Source organism: Pyxicephalus adspersus, chromosome 4, assembly GCF_032062135.1.
Source record: "Pyxicephalus adspersus chromosome 4, UCB_Pads_2.0, whole genome shotgun sequence".
Taxonomy (NCBI): Eukaryota; Metazoa; Chordata; class Amphibia; order Anura; family Pyxicephalidae; genus Pyxicephalus; species Pyxicephalus adspersus.
In genome coordinates, this window is record NC_092861.1 from 109,953,393 (window position 1) to 109,981,111 (window position 27,719).

General features: G+C 37.4%; 1 protein-coding gene across 1 annotated transcript; it reads right to left on the bottom strand.

Annotated features, from left to right (window-relative positions):
• PPP1R14C (protein phosphatase 1 regulatory inhibitor subunit 14C) lies at nucleotides 1-26,015 on the bottom strand. The gene is made up of 4 exons (XM_072409277.1): nucleotides 25,533-26,015; nucleotides 4,816-4,899; nucleotides 4,025-4,057; nucleotides 1-1,998 (listed from the first exon to the last, which is right to left on the bottom strand). The coding sequence occupies exons 1-4, from the start codon at nucleotides 25,779-25,781 to the stop codon at nucleotides 1,924-1,926; spliced, it is 441 nt and encodes a 146-aa protein (XP_072265378.1). The 5' UTR covers nucleotides 25,782-26,015; the 3' UTR covers nucleotides 1-1,923.
• Nucleotides 26,016-27,719: the final 1,704 nt, after the last annotated feature.

Here is a 27,719-nt window from a genome sequence, read left to right on the forward strand (position 1 = left end):
TACCACCTTCTCCAGTGTTTATTTCAGCAAATATCTTGTAAATAAAATCAGTTAACAATATAAATTAAAAAAACAAAAAAAGCTTGCCAGTAAACTGAAAATTCTATTCTGTTGAGAGAAAAAAAAAAAAAAAAAAAAGAAGAAGAGGAAGAGCACCATTTACACAGAATTCTTAATAGCCATTGGCTGCTGTGCGGAATTCCTATAAAAAATTAAACTTGGATAAACTACCGATTCACACACTCACACAAGAAAAAGTTGTACATTGGGTCAACCTTGCAAATATTGCTATAAAAATTATTTCATTCTTACTTTGGCAGAACCATAAAAGCATTATTTTAACACAAGTTGATTTTGACTGCAGTCACACTGCAATGTGAAATATTACCAAATTAAAGAGTTTATTGGAACAGATGGCATAAAACAAATACCTCAATTTTCTATTTGTCTCATCATTTTAGAGAAGGTCCTAAAGTGCTGGTAATTTTTTGCCACTACAAATATTAAAAAATAAAAAGCATTCCTTTGGCACACAAAAACATTTTTGATATTTTTAACTACAGAAAAATAAAATGTGACCGATCTTGCAACTAAAATAATAAATTGCTAGACCAACGAAAAGTAATGTTTAAATTTTTTTTTTTTTTTTTTTAGAGGCACCTGCTGGCCTATCTTTTTCCCTTCCAGCAAAGAAAGGTTCCAGTTACAGTTCCTTGCTCCACCTTAGAGTTTTGGTGTTCCTAAACACTTTATAGGGAAATATCACTTATTCTGTGACTTTACTCCATATTAAGAAAAACATTTAGAAATTAACCAGGAGGGTGGTACCCCTTCATGAAGGCTACAACTGTAGCATTCAGGTCTTACCAGTCCCAAGGACACACAGAGGCTGTTGGATAGAATGGCTCTACAGTACCCAAGTACATCATTAAAACCAAAAACATTTATTTTAGGTGCTGCTTAATGTAGCTTAAGGGCTACCTTAAGCTACATTAATAAAAATTACTACCAGGTACCGAGTGGTAGTTTACCTAATACAGCGTTTTGACCTTTGCTTTCATCACCTGCTTTAGGGAAGCTTCTAAACTAAATTAGAAATTCCCAAGCAGAACTTTATCAACACTGAATGTGTACCTTCGTAGGCACAGGTAAAGCATTAAATTGGGTTTTAAATATTCCTAAGTAACACTTGTAATATAAAGGATATTAGCTCCACCGAAATGGCCATATGAAAATATGATAATTGCTATATAGGTCTATAGGTAATAATGGTACAAATATGTTGCTTAAAAAAAAATCATTCATGTGTTTATTTCTTACTATTTTACCTTGGTCAGACATGTCTGTATAGAAATAACAAAAAAAACAAAATCGCTTCAAAGACCAATTAGGGTGTAGAATTGTGTCCACGGCATTTTTGATTGACTTCTGCAATAGTGCATATTTTTTTTCTTGTTGTGCAATCATTCCAGAGATGGCCATTGGTAGAACAAAGGCATTTATAAAGAAAGTCTTACAAGTTCAAAACTATGTGCAAAAATGTATCTAATAAAACGGAGCAACTTTGGGTAATAGTACTGTAACCCATTGCTTCAATTTGAGGTTCCGAATATATTCCTGTAACTGCACGTCAACAGACATACCCACTGGGCTAACAACTTAATGACATGCCTTTCTTAGTGCTTATATTTTATGGCATTTTTTTACCTTTATTACCTAAAGCTTAGCCCAAAATAACTTAAAAATAAAAAACTTCTATAAACTACCACAATAACAAATTGAGTATTATGTTTAGAGCTACAGCCATACACCACCCAACCCTTCATGAAACAGCAAAATGTAGGTCTTGATAGAAAGTTTCTTTTGAGTCCTGTAGTCAAACTCATTGCTGAATCACTTCAAGCTGGGAAGATCATGACGGGTTTATATATCTTTCTTCTGAGGGGGATTCAGCTTCCTCATGCCTTGTATTCGAGACAAAAGCTGACTAATAAATTCCTGCAAAGCAAAAAAAAAAAAAAAAGCAATTCAAATATATTAAACGGTAATACACAATTCTTTTTCTACAAGACGTATCCTTGAACCTATACAATTGTATCTTACTTATGTAGTGTTTCTAATTTGTAATCACCATACTTTTAAAGAGTGTCTGAAAGGTATGGAAAAGATAGGAATTAAAGCAAGCATGATACAGGGATTGGTAAATGGGACTTCAAAATGTTTTTTTGTTTTTTTATTTAGGGCTACTAGCACTGAAGTTATAATGTGTATCACTTCCTTCACCAGGAACCTCTGCCGCTTCGGGAGACAATACATGAAGTGTCTCACTGTGGCAGGAACAAATAGGGGCTGCAGTGAGCCACACTTTTTAAACCAGTGCTACCGTGCAAGTTTTGAAGCAGCTGGTGCCAGCTATGAGCAGACTTGTAATGGAGAGGCAGATGTGAACCTTCCTTTTGGAGGAAATTCCAGGGAATGGTAAAATTCACTGGTACCATATTCTGTAAATCCCCCTCTTCACTTTGTATTTTTTTTGCCAGATTAAATCTTTTTTTCCTCATACCTCACTTTCCAGTCCTTGTGATATCAGTCAGCAGTGAATGAAAAAAAAAAAAAAAAAAAAAAAATGCTTGCAAACATGTTCATGAACAATAACAAGCAGTTCCAATTCAGTTCTATGAAGGTAGAAAAATATGTTACCCAATTAAAAGTTATCATATATGTTATCCCAATATAAAATGTAGACTATACAGCTTTCCTCTTGATTACGCTTTTAGATGCATCAAATTTTAAGTGTACCAGGCTCAGAATTATGAAGTTACTGGCTAAACAGGTTAGAAACACATTCTTTTCTTTCTTTGATTCCAGTGAATTTTATCACTTCTGATAACATTGAGAGTTACACTGTACAAGGAATTATTCCAGTTCTTTTCTGTGAACGCCTTCACATTCCACCATATAAATAGAACCGAGGTGATAAACACAAGTGGTTCTATGTATATTGTGTTTAAGAACACATACCCCTTGGTGAAATGTAACCAGAAATTGACGTTACTTCCTGTGATACCCTTGGTTTTTTTTTTTGGTTTTTAAAGAGTATTGAAATGCATGTACTCTCATTTACTGTGGTCTGCATATCAAACACATTACAAAACAAAATAAAATAACAATCGAAACATTTGTTTTCTCAACTTGAATAGAGGATTACCTAATGGGGGATTTATTGACAGCACTATAATTACATCTTTGGTGTAGCATTTCTTATATTAAATTACAGTGACTATTTTTGGAGCATAGGTTTTAAATATCAGAAGCCATAGTTGGTAAATGTAGGAATAAATTTAGAACAAATACATTTAAATCAGTAAATATGCTGCTTTATCGATTTAAAAAGTAGCATTAGTATACAAATTAAAAAAAAAAAAAAATTCCCATTTTGTGTTTAAATGCAGATACTGACTGGCTGCTTTGGGAGTAAAAAAATGATGCAGTCATTGGAGTCAGGACCGAACCTGCAGACATTTTCAGGACCAGTCACGATAAACAAAAAAAACAAAAAACAAAAGGAATATGGATAACCCCTTTGACTCTTGGACCTTGAAAACAAGTTAGAGAAAAGTTCCCCATGTCTAGAGTGTCATTAGGAACTTTCCAGTGGCACTCACTGCTGCTTGTGGCTGTGCAGGACACAGAATACACATCCCCATCACATACATGAACATTTGTGGGAAAGATGGCTGTTCAGTCCTATTATTATGGCCAGTCCTTAAAAGAAATGCCCATAAAATGGTTATCTATAAGGTCCTACATTGTCCACTGTCATTGCTGCTGTCGTTACTGCGGCCTTAATGTAAAAATCCTTTTAAAACAAGAAAACCTCCAGCAAGAAGGCTTGTTAGACGATGTACCCCACAGCATTAGAGCAGTGAACACATCTATAAATAAATCACATAAATATGAGGTTTTTGGTGACTATGTGGTATGATTAGTTTCATTCAAATACAGAAGAAAAGGAAACCATTACCTCTGTTGGTTTGTAGCATCCTACTAATGATTCCTAAAAGAAACACAATACATATTTTTAGTAATAGAATATACTATAAAATTATGAAACATAATATTAGAAGGAGTTCAAATAAATACAGTAATTTATATTTAAAATCTCTTTAAAAATCTGAAGAAAAGTCTATACACTTGAACTTTTAGGTAAACAAGTTCATATTTAAAAAAATGCAAACTTCCTTTTATACTTTATTATCTCCCTCACCAGATCTAACACAAAGACTGGCAGGTACATTTCTTTGAAACAAGAGACAAAAGACTATTCACCATTAGGTTTGACATTAAATTACATTATTACTGCAATTTCAGGGTCCCTATCCCCTGAGGAAGCCCTCACAGACGAAACGCATTGGGCTGAGACCCAGCTCTCTAATCTGTGAACTATACGCAAGTTTGTACCTTTTCCTACTGACCAAAATCAGTGTGGAAAGACAGTAATTTCATTGTGTGTATATTGATCAATTAATTAAGTTTTTAAAGATTTTGTATTTAAACAATAAATTAGAGTAATTTTTTACATAATAAGTTTCCTAATGCCTTAAAAAGCCTACTTTGCTTTCCTTCTTTTTCTCTATGATAGGGAGTCCAATCTTTGGACAGGAAAGGCTTTAATAATAACACTACCTATTCATAATCAGTAGATGGCCAGCGACATCTAGTACTTTAATCACTTGTTGGCTAATAACTATTACTCTGACGTGCCTAATATTGCCTTCCTGCAGCAGTTTGTGAAAAATGATAATGTTTATATACCCGTAGTTTAACAACTCTCTCTTCCTCGCTGGATGCATCTAGAAGATCGTCAATATCTATTTCTACTTCCGGCATTTCTTCTTCCTGAAAGGGTAAAAAAAAAAAAAAAAAAAAAAAGCAATTCAAAACACACACACACACACACTATACGATACACAAGGCTTTCTTCTGATGACATTGTGGTTGATTTACTAAAAGAGTTTAAATTTTTAATTTTATTATTTCAGTTGTCAGTTTCCTAACCGGCATTAAAGCACATTTTGCAGCTTAATGAAACAGTGTAAAAAGGAAAGCATGCATGTTACTTTAAACCTCTCCATGTTGAAACAGTGTGCACAGATGTTTATGGTTGACAGTGGAAGCTTTGTTACTGCTGTATTTACTGCCTAGAGTAAGGAGTTGCTAGCAAAAGTAAGGACACAACACACAAAAGGGTTTTTGGACTTGTGCAAATTGGATGTGTGCTACACAAGTAGTTTAAATCACAATTTGTTGGTGTTGTATTAATAAAGTAGTAATACAAAGAAAACAATTAAAAACCAAGGCTAAATACACACGTCAGATGATTCTCATCCGATAATTGCCTCAGGGCTGATATTGGAAGATAATTTGGCGTGTACAGCACTAGCTGTCCGGACATTCAATGTGGCGGATGTACAGACAATTCAAATAAAGTGCAGTTCTCATTTAATCGCTTCCCCTGACCTAACTCACTCTCCCCCTAATAGCAGACCACTCTAACTACAACTACTCTTGATAATTTATTCCCAACATTAACCCCCCTAGCGGTATTCCCGAGTGTGACTCGGGGTGGAAAAAATTGCAAAAAGTGGTAATCCCGAGTCACACTCGGGGTACCTTTGAGGGTCCCTCTTACCTTATCCCCGCGCTCCAGCGGCGATCTCACGATCCCGCTGTGATAGCGGGGTGCTTCTCCGTCGGGGGGGCGTGGCCGGGCGGGAAAATTTAAAAGCAGATTACGGAGTAATCTGCCATCACGCGGCTGATCTCGCATCACGCGTAGATCAGCCTCCGGGAGATGCGAGCAGGGGAATGAGCAGGGCGGGGACATCCCCACCGCATCACCCGGCAAGATGTGTGACATCTTCCGGATGATGCGGTGGAGTGATGGATTCTGGGGGCGGGAAATTTAAAAGCAGATTACTATGTATTCTGCTTTTAAATTTCTAAATTGAGCAGCACAATTAATAAAGAATCATAGCAGGTTACAAAAGGCAGTAAAAGTCTAACTAATAACAGAATTATGAACAATTACTGGATATTAGAGAGGACTATATATCATTATCAGCCTTGACCTCCCTCCAATCAGATGTTTCGTATTTTTCACATGTGATGAGAGGTTAGCATTTGCATGCCAAGCTACTTTTTATGAGCAGATTTTTATTTAATTCATAACAACTGTGGCACTTAATCCCTATATTTTAGACAATATGGATATCAGAATTGGTATAGTGCCACAGCAACTTAAATGATTTAATACCATGTCATATCCTCAAATCTTCCAAGGCACGTTTACAGTGCTTTCAAAATCTGTTCATGCTACCAATTTTTACTATGCACTGCAACATACAGAAGTTATTCATCTTTTGTAGAACCAAGATTTGACTTGTGCCAAAGAAAGCCACAAACAAAAAACTATCCAATGGATATAAGAAACATCTCGTTCTCGTTTTTTTTTAATCACCCGAATCACAAGATCTACAGTTATTTTGAACTCTGACGTTTGCAAAACTTTGTTGCACTGGCCCAGAAATTCCCAAGTGGGAACTGTAGGGACTGTAGCTAGAAGTATAGAGGTAATTGCCATTTATTTAGCATTGTGCCCAAAGGACTAGTAATCATACTAGAAGACCTCATACAACTCAGAGAATAAAATAAGCATAATGTGGGATTCTTCAGTATGCTTACATGAAAGCAGATCAGATGCTAGAACGATAGGATTATAGAGCAAAGTCATTGCACAAGCAGAAAAGAGGTTTGTAACTTAAACAAAGCTTTCTTTTAACTAGTTTAAAATAATCTGTCTTGTGTTTTAATAAACTAAAAATTACTACAAAGGCACATGACAATACTGTTCCAATAAATGTAAAGAATCATTAATCCTAGATTACAAAAGTGTACAGAAAACCCTATTTCTGTAATGGAAACCATGATTTACAAGGATGAGATGCAGTTCAAGGTGGAAGGATCCTAAATGCAGAACAATAATATGTGCTCCTGCGCTAGCTTACATAGCTTGGCTTGGAGTTTAAAATTACCAGTGAGCAGACTGCAAACAGCAGGCAAGATTGAGACCATTTAGTTTCCAGAGAGAAGGTTATAAATAGCAACTTACAGTGGGAAAATTCTTGACAACAGTTCTTGTCTGAATAAAATGCTCTTATCTAATTACATTTTACTCATTTAACCTTCCTGATTTCTATATGGACTGTACTCTAGATTATATTGTAACCAAGAAAAATAAGAGGCAACATCTAAAAACTATACAATAAATTAAGACTCCAGGATGAGGCAGCTGTTTCTTGGACTACAATCAATGTAAAGAAAAAAAAAAAAAAATAGGAAGCTAGTCATTGCTTTAAAGTATAAACGTGCCAAGTCTAGTATTGCAAGGCCTTGTGATGATATTATACACATACCATATCTCTTAGCAATGGCCCTTTTCAGTGCTGGCGAGATATTATGACATACTTGGGTAACACTGTGCTGGTGTGGGTTTCCTCACACATCCCAGTTAGGTTAATTATGAGCCCCTTTGAGGGACAGCTAGTGACCTGACTATGGACTTGTACAGTGCTGCATTCCAGTAGCATTCCAGTTAATAAAAGGACAAGCAAGTTCGGGAAAGTCTTACAAAAACCAAACACTAAATACATTTACCAGTGGAAACATCTTCTAGAAATTATGGACAAAAGTTCCTGCACAATTCTTGACTAAAGCCCTGCACAGGACTAAAGCCCTGTCAGATTATTGTTGCTGCAAACAATCATTTTCTATTGTTTCTACTTACAGGTGAACTAACCAATGCTGTGCACAGTACTATTCTGTCAATCAAAGAGGGAGGATGAGCGGATTGATGAATGGCATCAAACATGTCATGTCTTGGGCAACAATCATCCGATATGTGTATGCAGCTTAAGGGCTGGTGTACAGAAGCAGATTCCCTGCTAATTTTGCAATCAACTAACCAATTGCTTTAGCAGTTGGTAAGCGATCAGTCCAAAGCTCAAAAAACAGGAATGTTATAAAAACGTGGAAAATTGTGTTATGTAAACAGGAAGAAAAACCCTTTAATATTCCAGTGATATTTTGCTACAGTACTCCTATTCAGTCAGGTGCTGCTCCTCCACACTGGAGTACTTCTTTTCAGCCACTATATTCTCAGTCTTCTGGGTGATGGCAAACTCTAATTAACCTTGAATGGACGCAGTTTTACATATGTATTTGTGGACAGGAATGATATCAAATGTTTGTATATACACTGTAAACACTCCTATATTCTGTGTCCTCCTAATGCCTGAAGCTGGCTTCTCACCTGTCAGCTTTGGTAAATAGTTTTATTACACATTATGTCACACATTCAATTAAATGAGCTGCCAATGGCACTAGAGCAGTGCATGCATTTTTTGGATCAATAGTGGATTACAATGCATTGTGGAACCTTGGTGTGGCTTTAAACACGAAAAGTACCAAATCCCACTAATGAACATTAATACAATGAAACAGTGTAAAGGGCTTCTAACAGATTACAGGCCACTTTTCACAACACCCCATCATATTCTGATTGTACGCGTTTTACACCTTGGTGATCACCTCGATTCTGACAAGTGACTGATGTAATCGAGCTCAGGTAAGAAGGGATCAGGGGTTCTGCACTTAAAGCCAAACAAAAAAAAAAAACAAAAAAACATTAACAACCGTAAAAATGTTAAGTTTAGGTCCGCTTTACCCTGGGAACACCAAATGCTTCTAGATGGCACTTCCATGTTCACTATATTCAAAGATAGCCAGTGGCCATTGGCCATCCTTAATGGCCTGCCACAAGGATTGTAGGATGAAGCGATCAGATGGATATGCATTCTTTTCAAAACACATTTAGTAACAGAGCAAAGCCAGATAATTAAAAAAGTTCCCTAAATTGGTTTAATTCAAGCAAACCAAGACCCCAGACCTTCACTGGAACTTAAGTAACCCAGGTAACCTTGTGGATGACCTGGCATTGGCTTTAATAAGCTTTTAAGTGTACCTGACAAGGTTATATACAATATCAAGTATATAAATAGAGTTCATTGCCATGTACTTTAAACACCCACACACTGCAGAAATATCCATTTAACAGATTCCTGGGCAAACTGGGCTTTAAAAGTCTATAGCAGCTGTTCCCATCCTGTTTTAGCAAACACCATGTGCAGATCTGACATAAGGCTGTAAATTGCCAATAGTACTATATTGCTAATACAAATAACTTGTTAAAAATTTACAACTAATCATAACATTTTTTAATAATCATAACTTTCTTTTACAAAGAAATATGCTTAGTAGAGCAAGATACTGTTTTGACCAAAATTAGAACAGAAAGTTTTTTTTTTTTTTTTTTAAAGTGGAAAATAAACAGCAGCACAGAAAGATCCCCCATGCTGCCAGCTAAGACTGATGTAAAAATGTTACGACTGGACAACCAGAAAAACAAAATCAACTAATTGGGCAGGTAAAGAAGCTTCATATATGTAATCAGGTATAGAAAATAAATAAAATACATTTATGCAGGTATAAAATGTCAAGTAGTTATTGGTATAAATTTGTAGTAGCTTCCCTCACCTTCCTCTAACAATGGCCCATTGTAGCCAAATACTGTCCCCACAATCCCTTCTCTCTATAAAAAGGACCCTAAGAATGTGTAGGAAGAAAGAAGGCATGCAAAATAGGACCAATCTTCATCTGCATAAAATGTTAAAAGGTTACGGGTCACCTTTGGGCTTTTGACAGTGGATGCCCACATCCAATCTTTTGCAAAATGAGGACAAAAAAATAAGGTGGTAGGGTAGCTGGAAAAACCAGTTAAATACAGTAAATAAAAAGTAATACATAAAAAATAAATCCTTTAATCATAGAAATGGAAGCAGATCGTGTTTGGACCAAAGAATATATATCTTACCTGATAATCACATTATTCTTGCTATAAATGTTTTGATTGTTGGGTTTCATTTTTTTTGCCAATCAAAGGATCTTAGAAGTAGGAGTGAGGTGCATTATAAATAGAGAAGCTTGACAGCAGATACAAATAAGACCAAAGACTATATATTACTATTAAACAGATTGCACTTGAATATAAAACCTACTATGGCAAATTATGTCAACCAGCAATATACAACTTTAAAAACCATTTGTATAACTGCAAACCACTACTTGTTCATTAATTCTTGGAACCCTTATAAAATGTAAACATAAAAACCTCTGCTACGCAATAGTAGGCACACAGTAATTATTAATGGGCCATTAATAACCATTAATATCATACTATACATATCAGCAAAGTCACACTTATAAGTCTTCAAACACAAGACAGAATTGCTTTTGTTGGCTTGGATTATGTGCATGGTTACCAAACAGGACTACATACCAACAAGTCAATTTTACTTGGCAATTACTCATGCAAACCAAACAAAAACATCTTATTGTACACCGCAAAATAAAGATGATGTATTGAGAGGTCAATAGAAAGAAAGAGTTTGTAGCACTTAACTGGTGTTAAATACACTCCTTTGCTGCAAATTGCGGTATTATCCGAAATTGAAAATATGGTTATTTTCTTGACTATGTACCTATTAAAAATATAAAGTTTTACTGATACCTATAAAAAGTTGTGGCTATTCCATAGGTTTTCCCTCTTTTCATTCTCAAGGGGTTAGGAGCTGTGGTTTCATCTCACAGCACAAAAAACATACAGGTAAGCAAAATGATTTCTCAACAAACTGGATTTAAAGGAGCCTTCACTTTTTCATGGTACTTTAGATCAGGGTTCCTCAAGCCCAGTGGGCCACAATTCTGGCCGGTGCACCCCGAGCGAAGTCTGGAGAAAAACCCTGCTGCGGGGGGGGGGTTACGTACACCAGCCCAAGCTGTGGATGTCTCCCGGACACATCACAGGCTCAGAGCGGTTGGCGGGTTGTCTCTCTGGACTGGGCCTGTGATGGGAGAGTGGGCCGGTTCTGGCATCAAGACGTCAATCTGAAGGGAAGTTTCTTCCCCTTTGAGTGACACATGGCTCCGGCACATGCGCAGTGCGAGGACCGTGCATTTAGTGATCCGGGAGTCTCAAAAGGTTGGGGACCACTGGTTAAGTTCATCTAAACTGGGAAGTTCTAAAAGCTTAGTGTATCCTATGGCTGTAACACTATTGGAAATAAAAATTTCTGGCATCTGAATACATTAGGTCTACGGTGTTCCTGCATGCCAAAATTAGATCAACCGTACAGAGTTCCAATAATTTTTATACATACAAATGCAGTAATTTGACGTTAATATGCACTTTTCTTGACAGTTCAAACAGCAATATATATGATTTGTTACAAGAAATTGTTTTCCATAGCAAATGATAATTCCCAATGCAGCTGAGAAAATGAAAACTAGATTTAATTAGGTCCAAGGTATGTATAGTAGCCTCCAACATAAGGTCCATCCAGTAAAAGTAACGTAATTTCCAGAGACACAGACCTTAAGCATTTTTTGTATATCATCAAATATGTCACTGCCAATACTAATACTATACGCGCACGCACACACACACACACACACACACACACACACACACACACAATACATATATCTAAAGCAAACAAACCTAAATCAACTGAGATTTTTAACAATTAGAGACCCTTTTTAGTAACACTTGTGTGTGTTTATTTAACCTTGAAAAATTTAGAAATAAGCCAAGTTTCTTATCTTTGACATACAAGTGAACCAATGACAAAATGATCAGGCACTTTTACTACTACAACTTTTAGTTGTAAAAAGTTAAATCACATATTATTAGATATTTATACAGTGCAGACATATTACACAGAGGTTTACAGTTTCTTTAGACTACTTAATAAAACCCCGCAACCTGATTTTATTCCCCTCATAGAGGAGAAATGTACCCTCCTGTCAACTGTATCATATTGAGAAAATGTTTTGGATTTGTTGATCAGATTTAGAATTCTGTTATTCCAGTATATATAATTTACAGCCTATTGCCACACTGCACAGCCAGAAAACGTATTCTGCTACTTCCCAATTCAACAGCTCGGTCTAACCAACACGTTTGGGAGGAGAGAAGTGATGTAGGATACAGCAATGAACAAGAAAATTGTGGTGGCAACTGTCTGCTATGCATTGTGCCAAGGTGAGCATTTCTGGACTAGCAGACTAGAATTGTAGATACTTTGGTAGTAACAGATATGCGAACACTGCTTTATTTCTATACAAATATTACATAAATGAGATACAAAACTGTGATCCCTTCTGAAACCATTATTGTGTTCAACTAGAGAATCTGGATTTTTTTCTACCACAGATACAGGTTAATTTATTTAGGGGCGATTGTCAGTTCAGCGCCCCAGGGTTGGGTGGTAGCAAGATATATTTCAATGTTTTATATTTCTATATGCAAAGACCTTAACACAATAATAGCACAATTCTAAATCTGTATGTTATTCATATTTTTGAGGTCACTTGTGCATCTAAACTCAAGACCAAATTGTAAAATATTATGGAGTAGCGGTCCTTAACTAATAACTAACCCACTAATTGTACTATGCTTATGAAGGATTGACAATGTCAAGGTAAGTTGCTCTCTTCTTGGGAATGTTAACCCCCCCCTATCAAATATAGTCTATGCTGAGAAGATACTTTTACTAGATGTACTTATGTCAATATCTGGGAACAAAACTTGGCTCTTGGAGGCAACATTCAGTTAAATTTATAGTACTGGTGACAGATTAATAACTGGTAGTAAATATTCAGTAAATAAATGTTATGCAATTATGACAAAGCCAAAAGGTATGAAATTATTTATGGCGCAGCCAGCCAGAGCAGTTACCTGCAGTTAATCTGACCTCACATGCTGTGATGGAAACTGTCATTCAGCTGGATGACTAAAGGCTTCCATTTTTTGTGAATGTCATTCAATAATCCAAGACTGACGATGTGAGACAAGGTAGTACCTAGCGCATGACATTTAGTGTGAATTAGGACAAGGTTAGTCATGTGCTATCCACTTTGCATGGGAGCACCACACAATTTTGGCTTGGTAGGGAACATATGTTCTATTCTTTATGAAATATATGTACAGGCTTCTTAGAGAAGGAAAAGCAATAATGTAGCCTGCATAAAAATTATCGCATTTATTCTAGCTGATACAAGGCTTGAATTATAAATGAAAAATATGAGAATGTTTTACAGTTTAGTGGATATTGATATATTTGATTTACATTTTATTAAAGCAGACCTAAACTAAAATTATTACTTTATATAAAAAGGGTAGACAGCCCTTTTATGTAAGGTAAAAATGACCTTCTTACCTTACGCATGCGCAGGGAGATCAGCACTACCCCCAAATTTACAGCAGGCCATGAACACTGGCAAGTGTAATTTTGCAACACATGATGGCCAGCTTTATAGTGTGTAACTTTTGACATAAAACGTGCATGACTGGCTTTAACCTAGAATAGTTGTTCTTCACATTAATGATAGAAGAGATGTGATGACATACATGGCTTATAAAGTCAACAGAAACCAAAACTACAGCTATCATGCTATTACTATGCTCACAAAAATTGCCTGAGGCAGCAATATTGGCGGAGTGACAAGCAGTGAGCAGGAATGAGATACTAGACATACACATAAGCAAACTTTCCTGTATTTCATGATGCATCATGTAAAGTGCAATGCACTGGCTGCTACTAAATTTAAATGCTGTAGTTTTCAAGTTCATCATTCCTAGCCAGTCTGCACACTTGTTATCTGCAATAAGAAAGTTATCCAGCTCACAGTGACTTCATAGCCCGTGATGGATCCAAAGAAAACATACAAAGCAATAGTAACATATTTAATGCCAAAGACCAAAATATCAATAATATACTTCCTGGACTGAAGTAGAAAAACATACTTCGGACATGAACACTTTTCATGTAGTCACATGTAAAAACATAAATTAGCTGTTTAGCTTTAAAACAAAGATGTAATCAATTGCAGCTTACTAGTCTTTACATTTGAGAAGCTATTGATTTTTAATCTTTATTTTTATTCACTTTGGAGGCAGTAATGATTGGGGTCTGACCCAGGTTTAGGTCTAAATTCAGGGACTGGAATGCATATGAGGAAGCCTCTGGAAACTGAAAAAGAACGCATCGACTCCGTATATTTGGCAAATGCTGTATTGTCTGTGCAGTGTAATAAATTTGTGTTAGGGGAATGGGGATTATTCCATCTTCATAACATTCATATGTAAATACCTAGTCTTAAGTCAAGCAAAATTATTGTCTTGCGACACATCTCCAGGTTGTAGACCTCTCCCTTTTAAATTTCTTTTTTACATTTAGGCTGACATGCAAGAAAGGGCAAACATAAGTTTCTGTACCTTACATTGAAAATCTTCAGGTACCCAGCACTATCTTACTGGAATTTAAAATTATTCAACGCTAGTGGATGGATGCAACCTAATCAAACACATTCTTTTACTGTAAGTAAAAGGGGTAGCAGGGCCTGGTGTATTTCATCTGTGGGGTAGTGTTTTCTAGGACGGCATTCAATATTGGATGGGTATATAGGCCGGTAGCAACATACAACCAAGCCACATACTTCAAAAGGTAACTAGTATCTGCTTGAGAAGCGATAAATATAGCAGAACCAAACCCTCCTAAACTCTTAAGATAGCGCCATCTTAGCATCTATTTAGATCTGCATTTGGCATGGTGCCTCACATGGGATCAGCCATTTGAGGGATTGAAGGATCAGTTGACAAACTGCATAAAACACATTAGCGACTAAGATAGTCATCACCAGATGCATGCCTTGAATGTATACACAGAATTTGTAGGCAGAATTTACATTACCATACAGTAGAAAACAGAATGTTTAAGGACTTAAAGTGTAAATTTAATTTACAATCAGCAGGCAGGAATTTTACTGCAGAAAAGACTGTTCTGTTCACAAACTATGCTGTTCACAAAAGGTTAGGGGTGTACAGTTTTGGTTTAAACCTTTTTGGTTTTGGCGGACCTATCACCAAAATTTTTATTTTTATATACTTTACATAAAAGCAACATCCTTGAGGGAAAAAAAAAAATTACAATCTCACACATGTGCAATGAGATTGGCTCTCCCCGACCCCCCCCCCCACCCCCTTTTCACCTGTGCAGTGAGAGATTAGGTGACATAGCCAGAAGATGGTGGTGCCCATGGCTTCATCCACACCGGAATAAGGATGGCACAGGACAATCGAAGAAATCTCCGGTGGGATGGAGGGATCTTAGGAGTTTTTTATTTTTATTTTAAGTTTATTTACACTAACAACTAATAAATGTATAAATCAGGGAGTTAAGTTTAGATTGAAATGAAGTAAAAATGAAGACAACTGCTATGGAACCAGTTAACAAATATCAGTAATTAAAACGTCAAGCGACTCATTTTCTTTGCAGGAAGTTGACTGGTTTTGCCATTTGTGTGTGAAAGTAAACTTTTACCATTATATCAGTCAGACTGGAAATCTAATCTCTACCAGCTAGCCACTTTCAAGGTGCTTGTAAGAGTAATAGGCAAGGAGAAATCTAACATTCGGCCTAGAATTTCCTGCACACATTGTCTAGTATAATGAAGTAACACAACATTGTTAAACTTCCTTCTTACTCCAGAGGAGGGCCAGTAAATTAAGTTGGAAAATCTCTGTTCCAAAGACTCGTACATGGGTTGACCAATGAAACAGGTCAGTCTGTTGATTTGAGATAGAAGCAAGGTGTGTCAGTAAATGCAAACAAAACCTGGGCAGCAGATTTTTAGATTTTCTTTTGTGTGGAGGGTGGGCAAGTATTGTGAAATTCTCAGACATTCATATAGGGAGTATTTTGTCTCCTTAGTTTCCCAAGTAAGGATGTTTCTATAGTTCTTCCAATTAGCAGGATGATCTTTTGCAGTTCCTTTACCTATGCAGAATGAAAATGTATCCTCTGAATAAAAATAAGCTCTTGAACTTTCTGTAGAACAATATTTGGAGGGTACAGGAATAGCTACAAAATAACTGCTCAAGAAAAGTGTGAACTGACGATGTGAAAAAAGTGACTCATTTTCACTTAGTAATACCAAGCATTGTTACCATAGGTGTTGCTAGGTTTAAACAAAGCTCACAAAAAGAATGTTTACTTCACACACCTAGTGTACGCTGTAGTTTTGGACAGCGTGGGGAAGTATTGGATCTTTTGTCAAACATACCATTTTAGATTTGAAACGTGTCTCCAGTAAGGGGACCTTATTTTATCTTGTTCTATGTAACATTTATAGCCAGAAGAGAAAATGGGAAAAAACAGATAACACATGAACAATTTTGCCAAAATACAAAATTACCACAAATATAGCAAAAAATAAAATTCTGACGTTGCAATTTCCACTTCTCTGTAATGAAAAAGGTATGTAAAGCTACCTCCATTCGTTTCCTGTTCTGATACCCATTGGATAGAAGCAGAAATCTCACAAATGAGCATGGAGACAACAACACACTAGTTGATGGTGTCAGCAAGATCCATGTGATCTGCTAATTGCCTAGAGGCAATGTAAAGTTTTCAAGCTATTAACCTTATGAATTAAAAACCCCTTATAAATTGAACTGTTCAGTTATTGCCTTGCGTAAAAGAAAAAAAAAAAAAGTTTGGATTTTCCCTGGTGTTCCCATACCCTGTGCCATATTTACACCTGCCAATACTAGATGAGACAGTGCTTGCTTGCCTTTACCTACCATGGTCTTTTTACAACTGATTATCTTGAAATTATTTAATACCAAGGTTTTTAATGTGAGGTGCACAGAATAATGAAACACTCTATGTTCTGTAAACTGTGCAAGACTATTTCATGCTAAAGCAAGGCTGGCTGAGAAACAACTTGCTATCCTGATGCACAGTAAATTGCACGGATAACCAAAAGGCATTAGGTCATCAGTTACATGCACAGTTGAGTAGAAGTAAGAAATTGCTACGTTAAATGTATTTTTTACTTAGATTGATTTCTATTCTACTAACTGAAAGTTTGTCAGAACTGAATTTGAATTCAAACTTTAAGCATTACCTGCCTGGCTACCGGTATGAAGAGATGTGCAAGATTGGAGGTATATAACTACAAGTAGAATAATCACTATACTCAATATGTATTTCACATACTTACATGGTGCAGTATGCAAGTAACCAAAATAAAAGGAGATTACTGTGTATGACCAGAAAATAAAAATCAAAATATAAGAAAATACTGTGGGCTTTAATCTTGTACTATAAATTACAGAAGGCAAGAAAACCTAATGCTGTGACATTTCAGAAAATGAGACTCATAAATTACTCTGCTAGAAGGAAACAACTAACCTTAACAAGGAGTATCATCTGCTGAAGTCAGCTGTATGCACTATGCTTACAGTTAAAACAGTCAATGTTACAGGCAGATAAAAAAAAAAAGAAAGAAAAAAAAAACCACACACATTCTACTCTCATCATTAAGATCATCCCACCTCTATGCAAACTTCCTTGAGTTGCAAGATGATCAGGATGTTGTTTGCAGCAACAACAAAAATCTTGGCAAGTGTTCTTTTTCCTGCTTTAACTAATTCAAAGTAAAATCCATGAGCACCTCTTTAAACTTCCCTACAGAATACAATGAAATTATCAACTGCATATAAAACTAGAGTGACACCACCAATTTTAGGCTCACATTCCGTAGGTAAGTATCATTTCATATGATCTTGCCACCAACACCAAACAAAATAATAGGCAAAAGAATCTTAGAAATCAGGTAATGCATTACACCTTGAGGAAAAGGGCCGATATAGGCTGCCGATTGACTTAATGGAGATGAGGAGCACAATACTTACATACACACTGGATAATTTGAGTAAAGCACCAGCTTGGATTATATCCTTATGAGCTTTAGGATTTATGACCCCGTGTAGGAATGCTTGTCATATATATCATAACTATGTCCAAAAACCATGTTTTCCTACAAAAGCTTAAAGGGAACCGAACAAGACCACTTTGTGCTATGTGGCTTCTTCACTGTATCCTTTTATTGTTGCAAATTGCTCTCCAAGGTTTAAATTATGTTGAAAAGAACCATGCATTACAGCTTTGGGGGATAGAGAATATTGTTCATTAGCATGCAGTAAATGACAGGTCTATCTTTAGTTACAAATGCCTGCAAATAACTAGAAATGCTTTATTTGTATCAAGCCCTACATGATTTTTTTTAGATGTCCCAGAAGGAAAATGCCCCAGTGAATAAAGCCGGTGTTCAAAAATTAACCTAATAATGCAAAGATGCCCTGGTAAACCCTCCTAATCTATCGAATGGAAGAAGGTTACCTGCAATAAAGCCTGCATAAAAACATTACAATGTATACAAAGATCTTAAGAGAGTTCCATATTTCATCCTGCCAACAAGCCTCAGAAACAGATGGCAGCAGCCTAGGTATAGGTTATCATCTCTATCAGGAAACACTATCTCTGTGGGACCCTTACAAATGTGAGAGCAGCTCCATTTAAGAATTCAATACAGGAGGTATTGACTGAAAGTTCCAAAAATATACAATAAAACTTCCAAATATTTTCACTATTGCACATGTTTGACATAATAATCTACACACATCCGGTAAAATGTGTTTCCAAACATCTGAAAAAATGTGAAACATAATAGTGTATATATTATACTAGTATTACCTTTATTAATATTAATCAATAGTAGAGTTTCTCTTCTCTTAATATTGTGAAGATAGAAGCTCTTCCTGATTTTTAGGTGTTCTGATTGTGTGAAGAATATGAAATCAGCATTTCTAATTTGTATACTTGTGTCTCGGATAGAAATACAGGGCCTGATTTATCAAAGCTTCCAGGGCTGAAGAGGATACACTTTTCAGTGAAGCTTGGTGATCCAGCAAACCTGAAATGGATCTGGTCCAGGACTGAAAACATTTGCTAATAAACAGCAAATGATTTATGAAATCCATTCCAGGTTTGCGGGATCACCCAGCATCACTGTGAAAGGTGTATTCTCTCCAGCCTTGGAGAGCTTTAATAAATCAGAACCAGAGTTCGAAGATCAGCAGCATTCACCTTTCTTTCACAACCGCTTTAACAATCCTGCACTGGGTTCAACAAAATCCTTTTCAGCGGTTTATTTCAAAGAAAATTGAAATGATATGGGTTTTTCTATGAGGCTTTATTTGCATAAATCAAGGCAGAATAAAAACAAGTATTATGGGTGGCAAGATGGCTCAGTCATTGCACCATTGCCTTACAACACTGGGAGGTCAAAGGTTTAAATCTAAGCCATGAACCATGATTTCCCCACATCCTAAAAACATGCAGTTAGATTAATTGACTCCCTTCATAAACTGACCTTCGTGTGTGTGGAAAATTTGCAGCACAGGCTGCCAGGTGTAATATGGATGTGTAGATTTCTTAAAACGTGAATATATATATATATATATATATATATATATATATATATATATATATATATATATATATATATATATTTGGGATATATGCACATTTCATTTTTTTACCCCTTTTAACAAGTACAGAAAATGTTTGATGTTCCAGAATAAGCCAAGCTAAAAACTTCCACTTAAACATAACTCTGAGTTCCTAAGCCTGTGGTGTCAGCCTTGCCTCCTTCATTTCTTATAGATTGTAGGTCATCTATACCCACACATTGAGCACAGAAGCTATCAACTACTTAAACACCGCTTTATTTTTTTGCACGTACAGTATTAAACAGATATAACAAGACACCATCAATTGTAGCAGACCCATAAGGAACAAAGAAGTTTGTAGTTAGGGTTTGCATACAAAGGGGTAGCAGCTTTTTTCATGGCAAAGTAAACGTTCACTTAGCTTGGTAAATAAGATGTGCGATATGTTGATGATATGTTCATGTCAAGAGATCCAGTCATGTGCAATAAAAATAATCCAAGTTTCTTTTATAACCGAAGCACATAATGTATTCCGTGTAAACAGACTGTAAAGTTTCTTATTTAACTAGTAATAGTAAGTCACACATAACTGGCCATGCTCTGTAATGTTGAAGACATTTTTCTGCTCAAATCAGCAGCTTCCTCTGTTGTTCCGAGTGTCAGGAACATATCCCAGCAATTACATTCACATAAGTAATGTGGTCACTTTGTTCCACTCACCAGGGAATGTGTCAAAGGCAGTTGTTGGCAATACAAAAACAAGATGACAGGCGTGTGTTTGTCACACCATGCTAACTCCATAACCCAAACACAATGGTACCAGAAAGTCAAATGTTAAAAGCTTAAAATGTTAAAAACTATGTAGGCGACAGACTATGTTAAAGAATTTAGTTGTTAAACAAAGTGTTTTTTGCATTGCTTACATAGGTGCCCCCTAATGCCTCTTGTGAGCCAGCTGCCTTCTCTTAAAGTTATTTTAACATTTCTACCAAAGCAAGTAATTTGGCAACAATTTACACTTTCAATAAAAATCCCCCCCCCCCCAAAAAAAAAAAAAAAAAACAGAAATCCTTCCTCTTAAATGTAAACTAAACTATATTGACTGAACTACATTATCAAAACTTATGGATTCACACATTTTTTATTTTTTCTTAGAAACTCAGCATCTGCATTCACACAGGTATGTTCTTGACATTCCATGGTAAAGCAAGGTGACCGAGTTACCCCTGTGACTATAAATTTTAGGATATGTTTCTGACACCCATTAGAACTCAGGAATACAACTGAACAAATCATAAAAAGACATCAGTATTATAGAAACTGTCCAGATGAATGTAATTAACTATTATATAAAGTGAGCACAGCTTCACTTTATTAACTTATCTGAGTAAAACTTACCAGTGCCAAGTAAAGACTCCCTGTCCTTTATATAAATCAACATTGCTTACTAAGTAAAATAAAATACAGAAGCATAGGTATTCATAGGAGGAATTGTTTCAATAATGTTTTATTCACATATAAGTTTTTTCCTTCTGTGCAAACGAGTAAAGACACTGCACAATGAAAGTTCATTTGTTTTATGTAACTACCTTATTATTTTATATTTATTATATAGTATTTAACTAAATGGTGGCATGTGAATTATCTACATTGCTGATGGCACTGCAGACAAACTAGTAATTGATTTATATTTGATAGATTTTTAATTTTAAGCGATGCTAAGTAACATGTAAGTGTAAAACGATTTATTCCCTTTACCTACTTTTCTCAGCAGAAGGCCGCCTTTGTTTGGAGGTTTTATTTAAATACTGCTGCTGCATATTGTGACATTTTAGGAATGCATTTGTGGAGACTAAAAGTTATTGAGATCACATTTAAACATAAAGCCATTGCAGCCTCTATTGATTCAGCCAAAAACCTCACACCATTCACAACCCGAATCGGCTTCCTGTACACAATCCTCCACCCCCAGTCACATAAGACTGTAAAGGGGACCCATTACTTCTTTTTGCAAGTACCTGACAGATATCCTAATCAGGACTGGGACAACAATGTGCAGTGTGTTCCATATTTGCCTTGCTTTCTGTCAATTTGCTTGAGAATTAATATCACAAGAAAGAATGATGCTGATCCTTCATCTCTGTCTAATGACACTGCACACATGTGTATTACACTACATTAAAGACTGACAGTTGAGGAAAACTAACTACACTGGAGTATATTATATGGTAATACATAATACAAAAGCAGTTTTCAAAATCTACAAAAAGGGGTGGATTCCAAACTCAGCATTTTTCTGAGCGATAAAAACCTTGCTGTAACTTCAGATAAGATACACAGGAATTCTCACTGGCACAAGAACAGAACTTGCCATTTTCCTGTGGTTTACAGATATTTAGAGGTGGATTTTAGATAGCACAAAGATCTCTTTAGTAGGTCACATTAAACTTTTTTTTACATTTCTTAAACTGGCCAATATTAGGTACCATCCTGGTTAAACAGGTGATTATTATTATTATTTTTTTTTTTTTTTTTTTTTTTATAGCGCCAACATATTACGCAGCACAGTACATTTAATAGAGGTTGCAAATGATTTTGTTTTAGTCGGGCGGGTGGAACTTCCTGATAAATATCATCTTTATTTTTTTTTTTTTTTTTTTTTTTAAAACACACACAAACACATTCTTGAGGACTTAAAAATCCAAACATTACTGCTGCTGCCATAAATTTATAAACTATATATATATATATATATATATATATATATATATATATATATATACACACACATACATATATACACACATATACTAGAGCGCTCTGCTAAGGGAGGGGTGGGGGTTAACAGAGTTCAGAGAAGATGATCATCTCTCTTATCAGAGGGTAGGGATGAAAAACATTGGATGACTGCAAATGCATTAAAAGTTTACTACAATTAAAAGTCAAAGTTTATTTTACCTGTTTTCCCCTTTGCTTGATAAAGGAAGAGAAATAAGCCAAATGTACCAGCATGTACAAAAGCTAAAGGGTCTAGGGCGATGGTGTGTGCACCTTATGTGCAAACATTTATATATAGTCCAAAAAACATAAATGCAGACCATCTAAAATACATCTCCATATCCCATGTTTTGTTTATTTATAATTGCTGGAAAATATTACCTTATAATCATTCCAAAAACCCAATGAGCTCCTAATTTTCTATAAGGAATCTCTGCTGCACTGAAATCTCAAGCTAAAAGTAAGTTCTCCATTGCTGAACTACAGAACACCCACCCTGCTCCTTGTCACCATAACATAGGAAAGTGATCTATATAGTGTAGCAAAGGAAGCATAGTCAGCTCACTACAGGAAGTCCTGATCTCTCATGCATATTTTGAAACAAAACAATAGTAAGTGTATATATTGTATATGTTTTTACTTATACTTTATTTACATACTTTATGTAAAGTTACAAAATAAACTGAAAACATTTCCATTATAGAAACAAATGTTTCCATTTGCAAGTGTTAGTCCCCATGACAGGAGATAGTATGTCATTCAAACTATTACCAAAACGACTCCCCTTGCCAGATGTCTTAGACAAGGAGGTCAGATTTCAGGCCACTTAATCAGCCTTCAACTTGTATACTTGTATTACCTAAATAAACTTCATTATGCTGGACTAATGCATGGCAGGCCAGGGAAAAAACACCCACAATGACCTTGGTAAGGGTTGCTGAGTCAAAAAGAAACAATAAAAAGGTAACCAACCCAGCTTCTTATGAAGGAGTCACAGAAAGTTATTAAAGGGGAGGTTTGTGAAATTAGAAATGATAAAAGTGTGTTGCTTCCTATACAATGTAATATGAATAGGAAATATGGCAGACCAAAGCACATGGGGGTCTATTTATAAAGCAATGAATCTGAAATTTACCAAAACATTCCCTGGAGGAGAATCTTCCTGGTGCATGGGTTCTCAGGAACAAGGAATGATTCTCTACCAGAAGTGAAACGTCAGATTCACTGCTTTATAAATAAAATAGCATCACATCAGAAGCTCTGTTCTCTAGAAGTGACCCAGGCAGGTGGAGGATCCCCGGCAGATCTTCCTTCTCCATCATCTGATGAACATAGGGTGGCTGCAGAAAAGCCAACTCGCTGGCTGCTGCTTGCAAGTAAATCCTGTTATTAGAAATATACAAACACTTTATCGACACAATGATATCACCAACACTCCATATAATCCAAACAATCAAATCCTATTCCTGCACAGAAATCCGGCAAGTACAAAACATGCTCCATGCCTTTGGGGAAACACACCCATACATAGACTAACCAATTTTCTTTTGTTTAGCCTCAAATAAATGTTCTTAGTCATCTCCAAACTATTCAGCTTCACTTTATAGAATAATACGTCACACTTATTTTTAACAAATACCAGACAAACCCAGAATAAAATGCGTATGACTTTTTACCTGAAACAAGTTTTGGTCTGCTGAGCCTACAAAAGACTTTTTTGGCAATGCAAGTACCTGAAGTTAACAGGGTTAGGACCGCACAGCTTAAAATAAAAAAAAAAATCATTCTTCTGATATTTTGTAATTTCTGGGTCCCATTTTCTCCCCTGATGCACTCTAATGAAATGATGAAAGAAGGCCTGTTATCATTGCACACCTCATTACTAAAGCAGAGATATCATCACTAAGTGTCTGTGCTTCTCTTTGCAATGCAGGTAGATCACGGCTGGTGGAAGGGTACCAGCAGGATGTGTGGTTATGTCCACGTGTGATGTCAGAGCTCCAGAATTATAAGCAATCAACAGTGAATGACAGATTAATAGTGGTCCAATGCCAAAAACATAAGTGTGGCATGACAAAGGAAAGCTGATCATTCTGCTGATTCTTCTTCCTGGCAATTCACAGACTGTGCAGGGACAGACCTTGTATTACTGAACTACAGCAAAAATCAGTTTCCACACAGGGTTGTGCTGTGTAACAGAGCAGTGTAAATCTGAGAACTAAAAAATTATTGGCCAGTAAAACAACATGTGTGTGCATATTTAATCTGTGGATTTTGCCTGCAAAATATACTGTATGGCCTAACTTACTACATAAAGACATTTTGCATGCTAGGTTTACATTCATACCCAGCTCATTCACAGACAATCGCTTTACTGCTTGAGGAAAGGGTGGCACCCATTCATATAACACCCCCATTACCACCACTTCCACAAAAACTCTTATTTACATACCTGAGCTCTGCATCCAGCAGCATTTTAGTATCTGGAAAAGATTTTCCAATATCATCATCTTCATAAATGAAAAATAATTAGGGCTTCCTACATCTGATCTAATGCAGAGGAGGCTTTATGGAAGCCAGACACAAAAGCCTTACCCAGACACTACGTACTACTTATGGCATTACATGAAGGTGACCCACAGGCAATGCTTACATGTAACACAACGTCCACAAATTGCCTGATCAGCCGGACCTAATGTGGTTACAAACCTTAACTGATTGACATTGAGTTTTCTAAAGTGCTAAAAATCAGCTATTCCCCCCCCCCCCCTTTTTTAAACAAAATCCTTGGTTAATTCTTGGTTTTGTCTCCGTGTCACCCATTGCCCCCAGTGCTGATGAAGTCAGCCGGTTTTATCAGAAGTTTACATGACAACACATGACCACAATTGGGAAAGAGTGTTGTCATGCTATATTTGTGACTTTAATGTATATTAAAGGGTACTTTATAAAATGTTGAGCATAATTTATAGGTTTTATACAATTATATAATTTATACAGGTTTACACCCGTGTGTACGATTGTAGGGGCCCATAAACACCAGATCTGTCAGTACAGACATGAGAAGACATAGGCGGGCATTGAACAAGTCGATACACCAGAGAGTATGCCTAACAGAACTCTGTAATGCATTGATGTATAAAAGTGACAATATAATGCAGCTATCCATCCCCACCCCCCCAATAATAGAGACCATAGCCCCCCCATTATCCCGTACCTCGCAGCCATAGAGCTCGCTGAGCTGCTCCACAATCCATTCCTCCAGCACCAGCCGCTTCCTCAGCTCTTTCCGGTCATATTTCACAGTCACTTTGCCCTGCTGCTGCCGCTTCTGCTGTTGCTGCTTGTGCTGAGCCACCACCACCGGCGGGGAGTCCTCCCTGGTCTCGTGAGGTGATATTGGGGTCTGGAAGAACACCCGGCCCCCGGCTGCAGGGCTGGGCTCCGTACCGCTCAGTGCCGACATCTCCCTGAACCCGCTGTCTTGTGAGGAGCCAATACGGGTTCCTAGAAGCCTCCCTGTCTCCTCACACGGCGGCTCTGCTCGTCCTTCTCCGATTTATTCTAATGCTTCATAACGATGTGCGCCGTGTTCTGTCTCCCGCTGCGCCTCAACCAATCCGCCCCCGCCTTCTGCTCCGTCTGATTCCCCTTCTTGTCGCCCTCTATATTCCCATTGGTGTCATCAGCCCGGCTCTTCTTCACCTAGCACCTGCACACGGCTCCGCCCCCCAGGTCACCCTGCACTCCTATTGGCTTCTCTGTGAAAGGGGGCGGGGCTAAGACTTAAAGCGCGACTAGAGCCAAACATGGGAAATCAGCATCATATGTGCAATCCATGGCTGCCTTCCCCTCACGGCTCATTCACAGGGTGCTAGAGGTGTGAATGTCTGCCTCACAGAAACCAGCATTGGCATCATTTAGGATTCTTACCAATACCAGCAGCATAAGGGGGTACTGCACTGACTACCAACAATAATGAGGACTATGCTATCCACAATTGTAGGGGGCTGCTGCATAGACCACCAGGATAGGATTGTAAGCTCTTCAGGTCAGGGTCCTCCCCTCCTCCTGTGTCTGTACCTGGCTGTCACTGGCAACCCCTATTTAATGTACAGCGCTGTGTAATATGTTGGCGCTATATAATAATATTTATTATTATTAATAGAGCACTGCACAGACCACAAGTGTGGCATCACAGGCTCAGACCTGCATTCAGAGAGACAACCTACCCACCATCTGGAGTCTGTGATCAGTATGGGGGACATGGTCTGTGCCCCCCCCCAGCGGGGTCCTTCTCCTGACCCCCCGGGGGGGGGGGGGACCACTAAAAACCTCTTTGTAAATAAGAGCGGGCACTCATGCCCACTCCTGATAAAATCAAGGGCAAGGCATTCACACCCATGCCCTCCCCACTACACCCCTAGTTCCAGCACTACAAAAGTTAGGTCAAGAGTCTGGGCTAACCAGCAAGGGACCAAGGTGCAAATGGAGCCTCACCCTTCACTTATACCTGGTTCTCTTGCTGACTAGCTCATATCCAACACTTGTATTTGACTCCCTTGTAGGCTGGCCCAAATTCACCTTTTGTCCCTGGCCCTTTGCTGGCTAGCCAGGTGCTAGTGAAGAGTCTGAGCTAAACCAGCAAGGAGGCCAGATGGAATGGAGGGTCAGGTTCCCTTTGAACTTGATGACAAAAAGCGTGCATGGCTACATAGCACTAAATGTTGCATGGTGTTTAAAGTGGTACCATTAATAGACCTCCCAGTGGCAGACTCCTTAGTGATAGACCTCCTAGTGACAGACTTCTTAGTGATGGACCCCCATTGACAGACCCCTAGTTACAGGCTTTTGGTGATAGACCTCAGTACTGATCTCCATTGCAAATCTTAGTAACAACCCCTGTGCAGACCCCTGGTGCTGACCCACTGCAGTTCCTCATTGCAGACCCCCAGGCAGATCTCAGTAACAGACCCCTATTAAAGTCCTCAGTACAGACCACCATTGCAGACATTAGTAATGAACCACAGTAAAAACCCACCTCCTACTGTGGACCTCAGTACAGACCCGATTGCATTCCATTTTTTACCTGTTTTCCTCCTTCTGTCTTTCTAATCTCTCTTTGACCTGTATCCAGTCACTGAAGACAAAGTCCTCCACACAAGTCCAGAAGCAGAAAGTTTGGATAGTCTTTCCCCACTTTCCTGTTTTCACATACTGGTCACATCCGGTGCTGCAACAAGCTTTGCACAAGAACAGCCAAGAACAGGCCCCACATATTGGTCAGGCCCAGTACAGAAGTACTAATTGTTCCTGTCTGATGACAGCCGTGCCAGTGTAAGAAGGCACCACACCAGTCACCAGTGAGGGAAAGCTGCACTGACCACCATTGTCAGGGAGCACC

Bases quoted from the DNA above. Each gene is read 5' to 3' on its own strand.
- PPP1R14C (XM_072409277.1), bottom strand. From the start codon at position 25,781: ATGTCGGCACTGAGCGGTACGGAGCCCAGCCCTGCAGCCGGGGGCCGG. The intron at 4,058-4,815 runs GTATATAAACAT...TGTTTCTTTTAG, and splicing joins AGAGAGTTGTTAAACTACGG to GAATCATTAGTAGGATGCTA. The intron at 1,999-4,024 runs GTAATGGTTTCC...TTTGCTTTGCAG, and splicing joins GATGCTACAAACCAACAGAG to GAATTTATTAGTCAGCTTTT.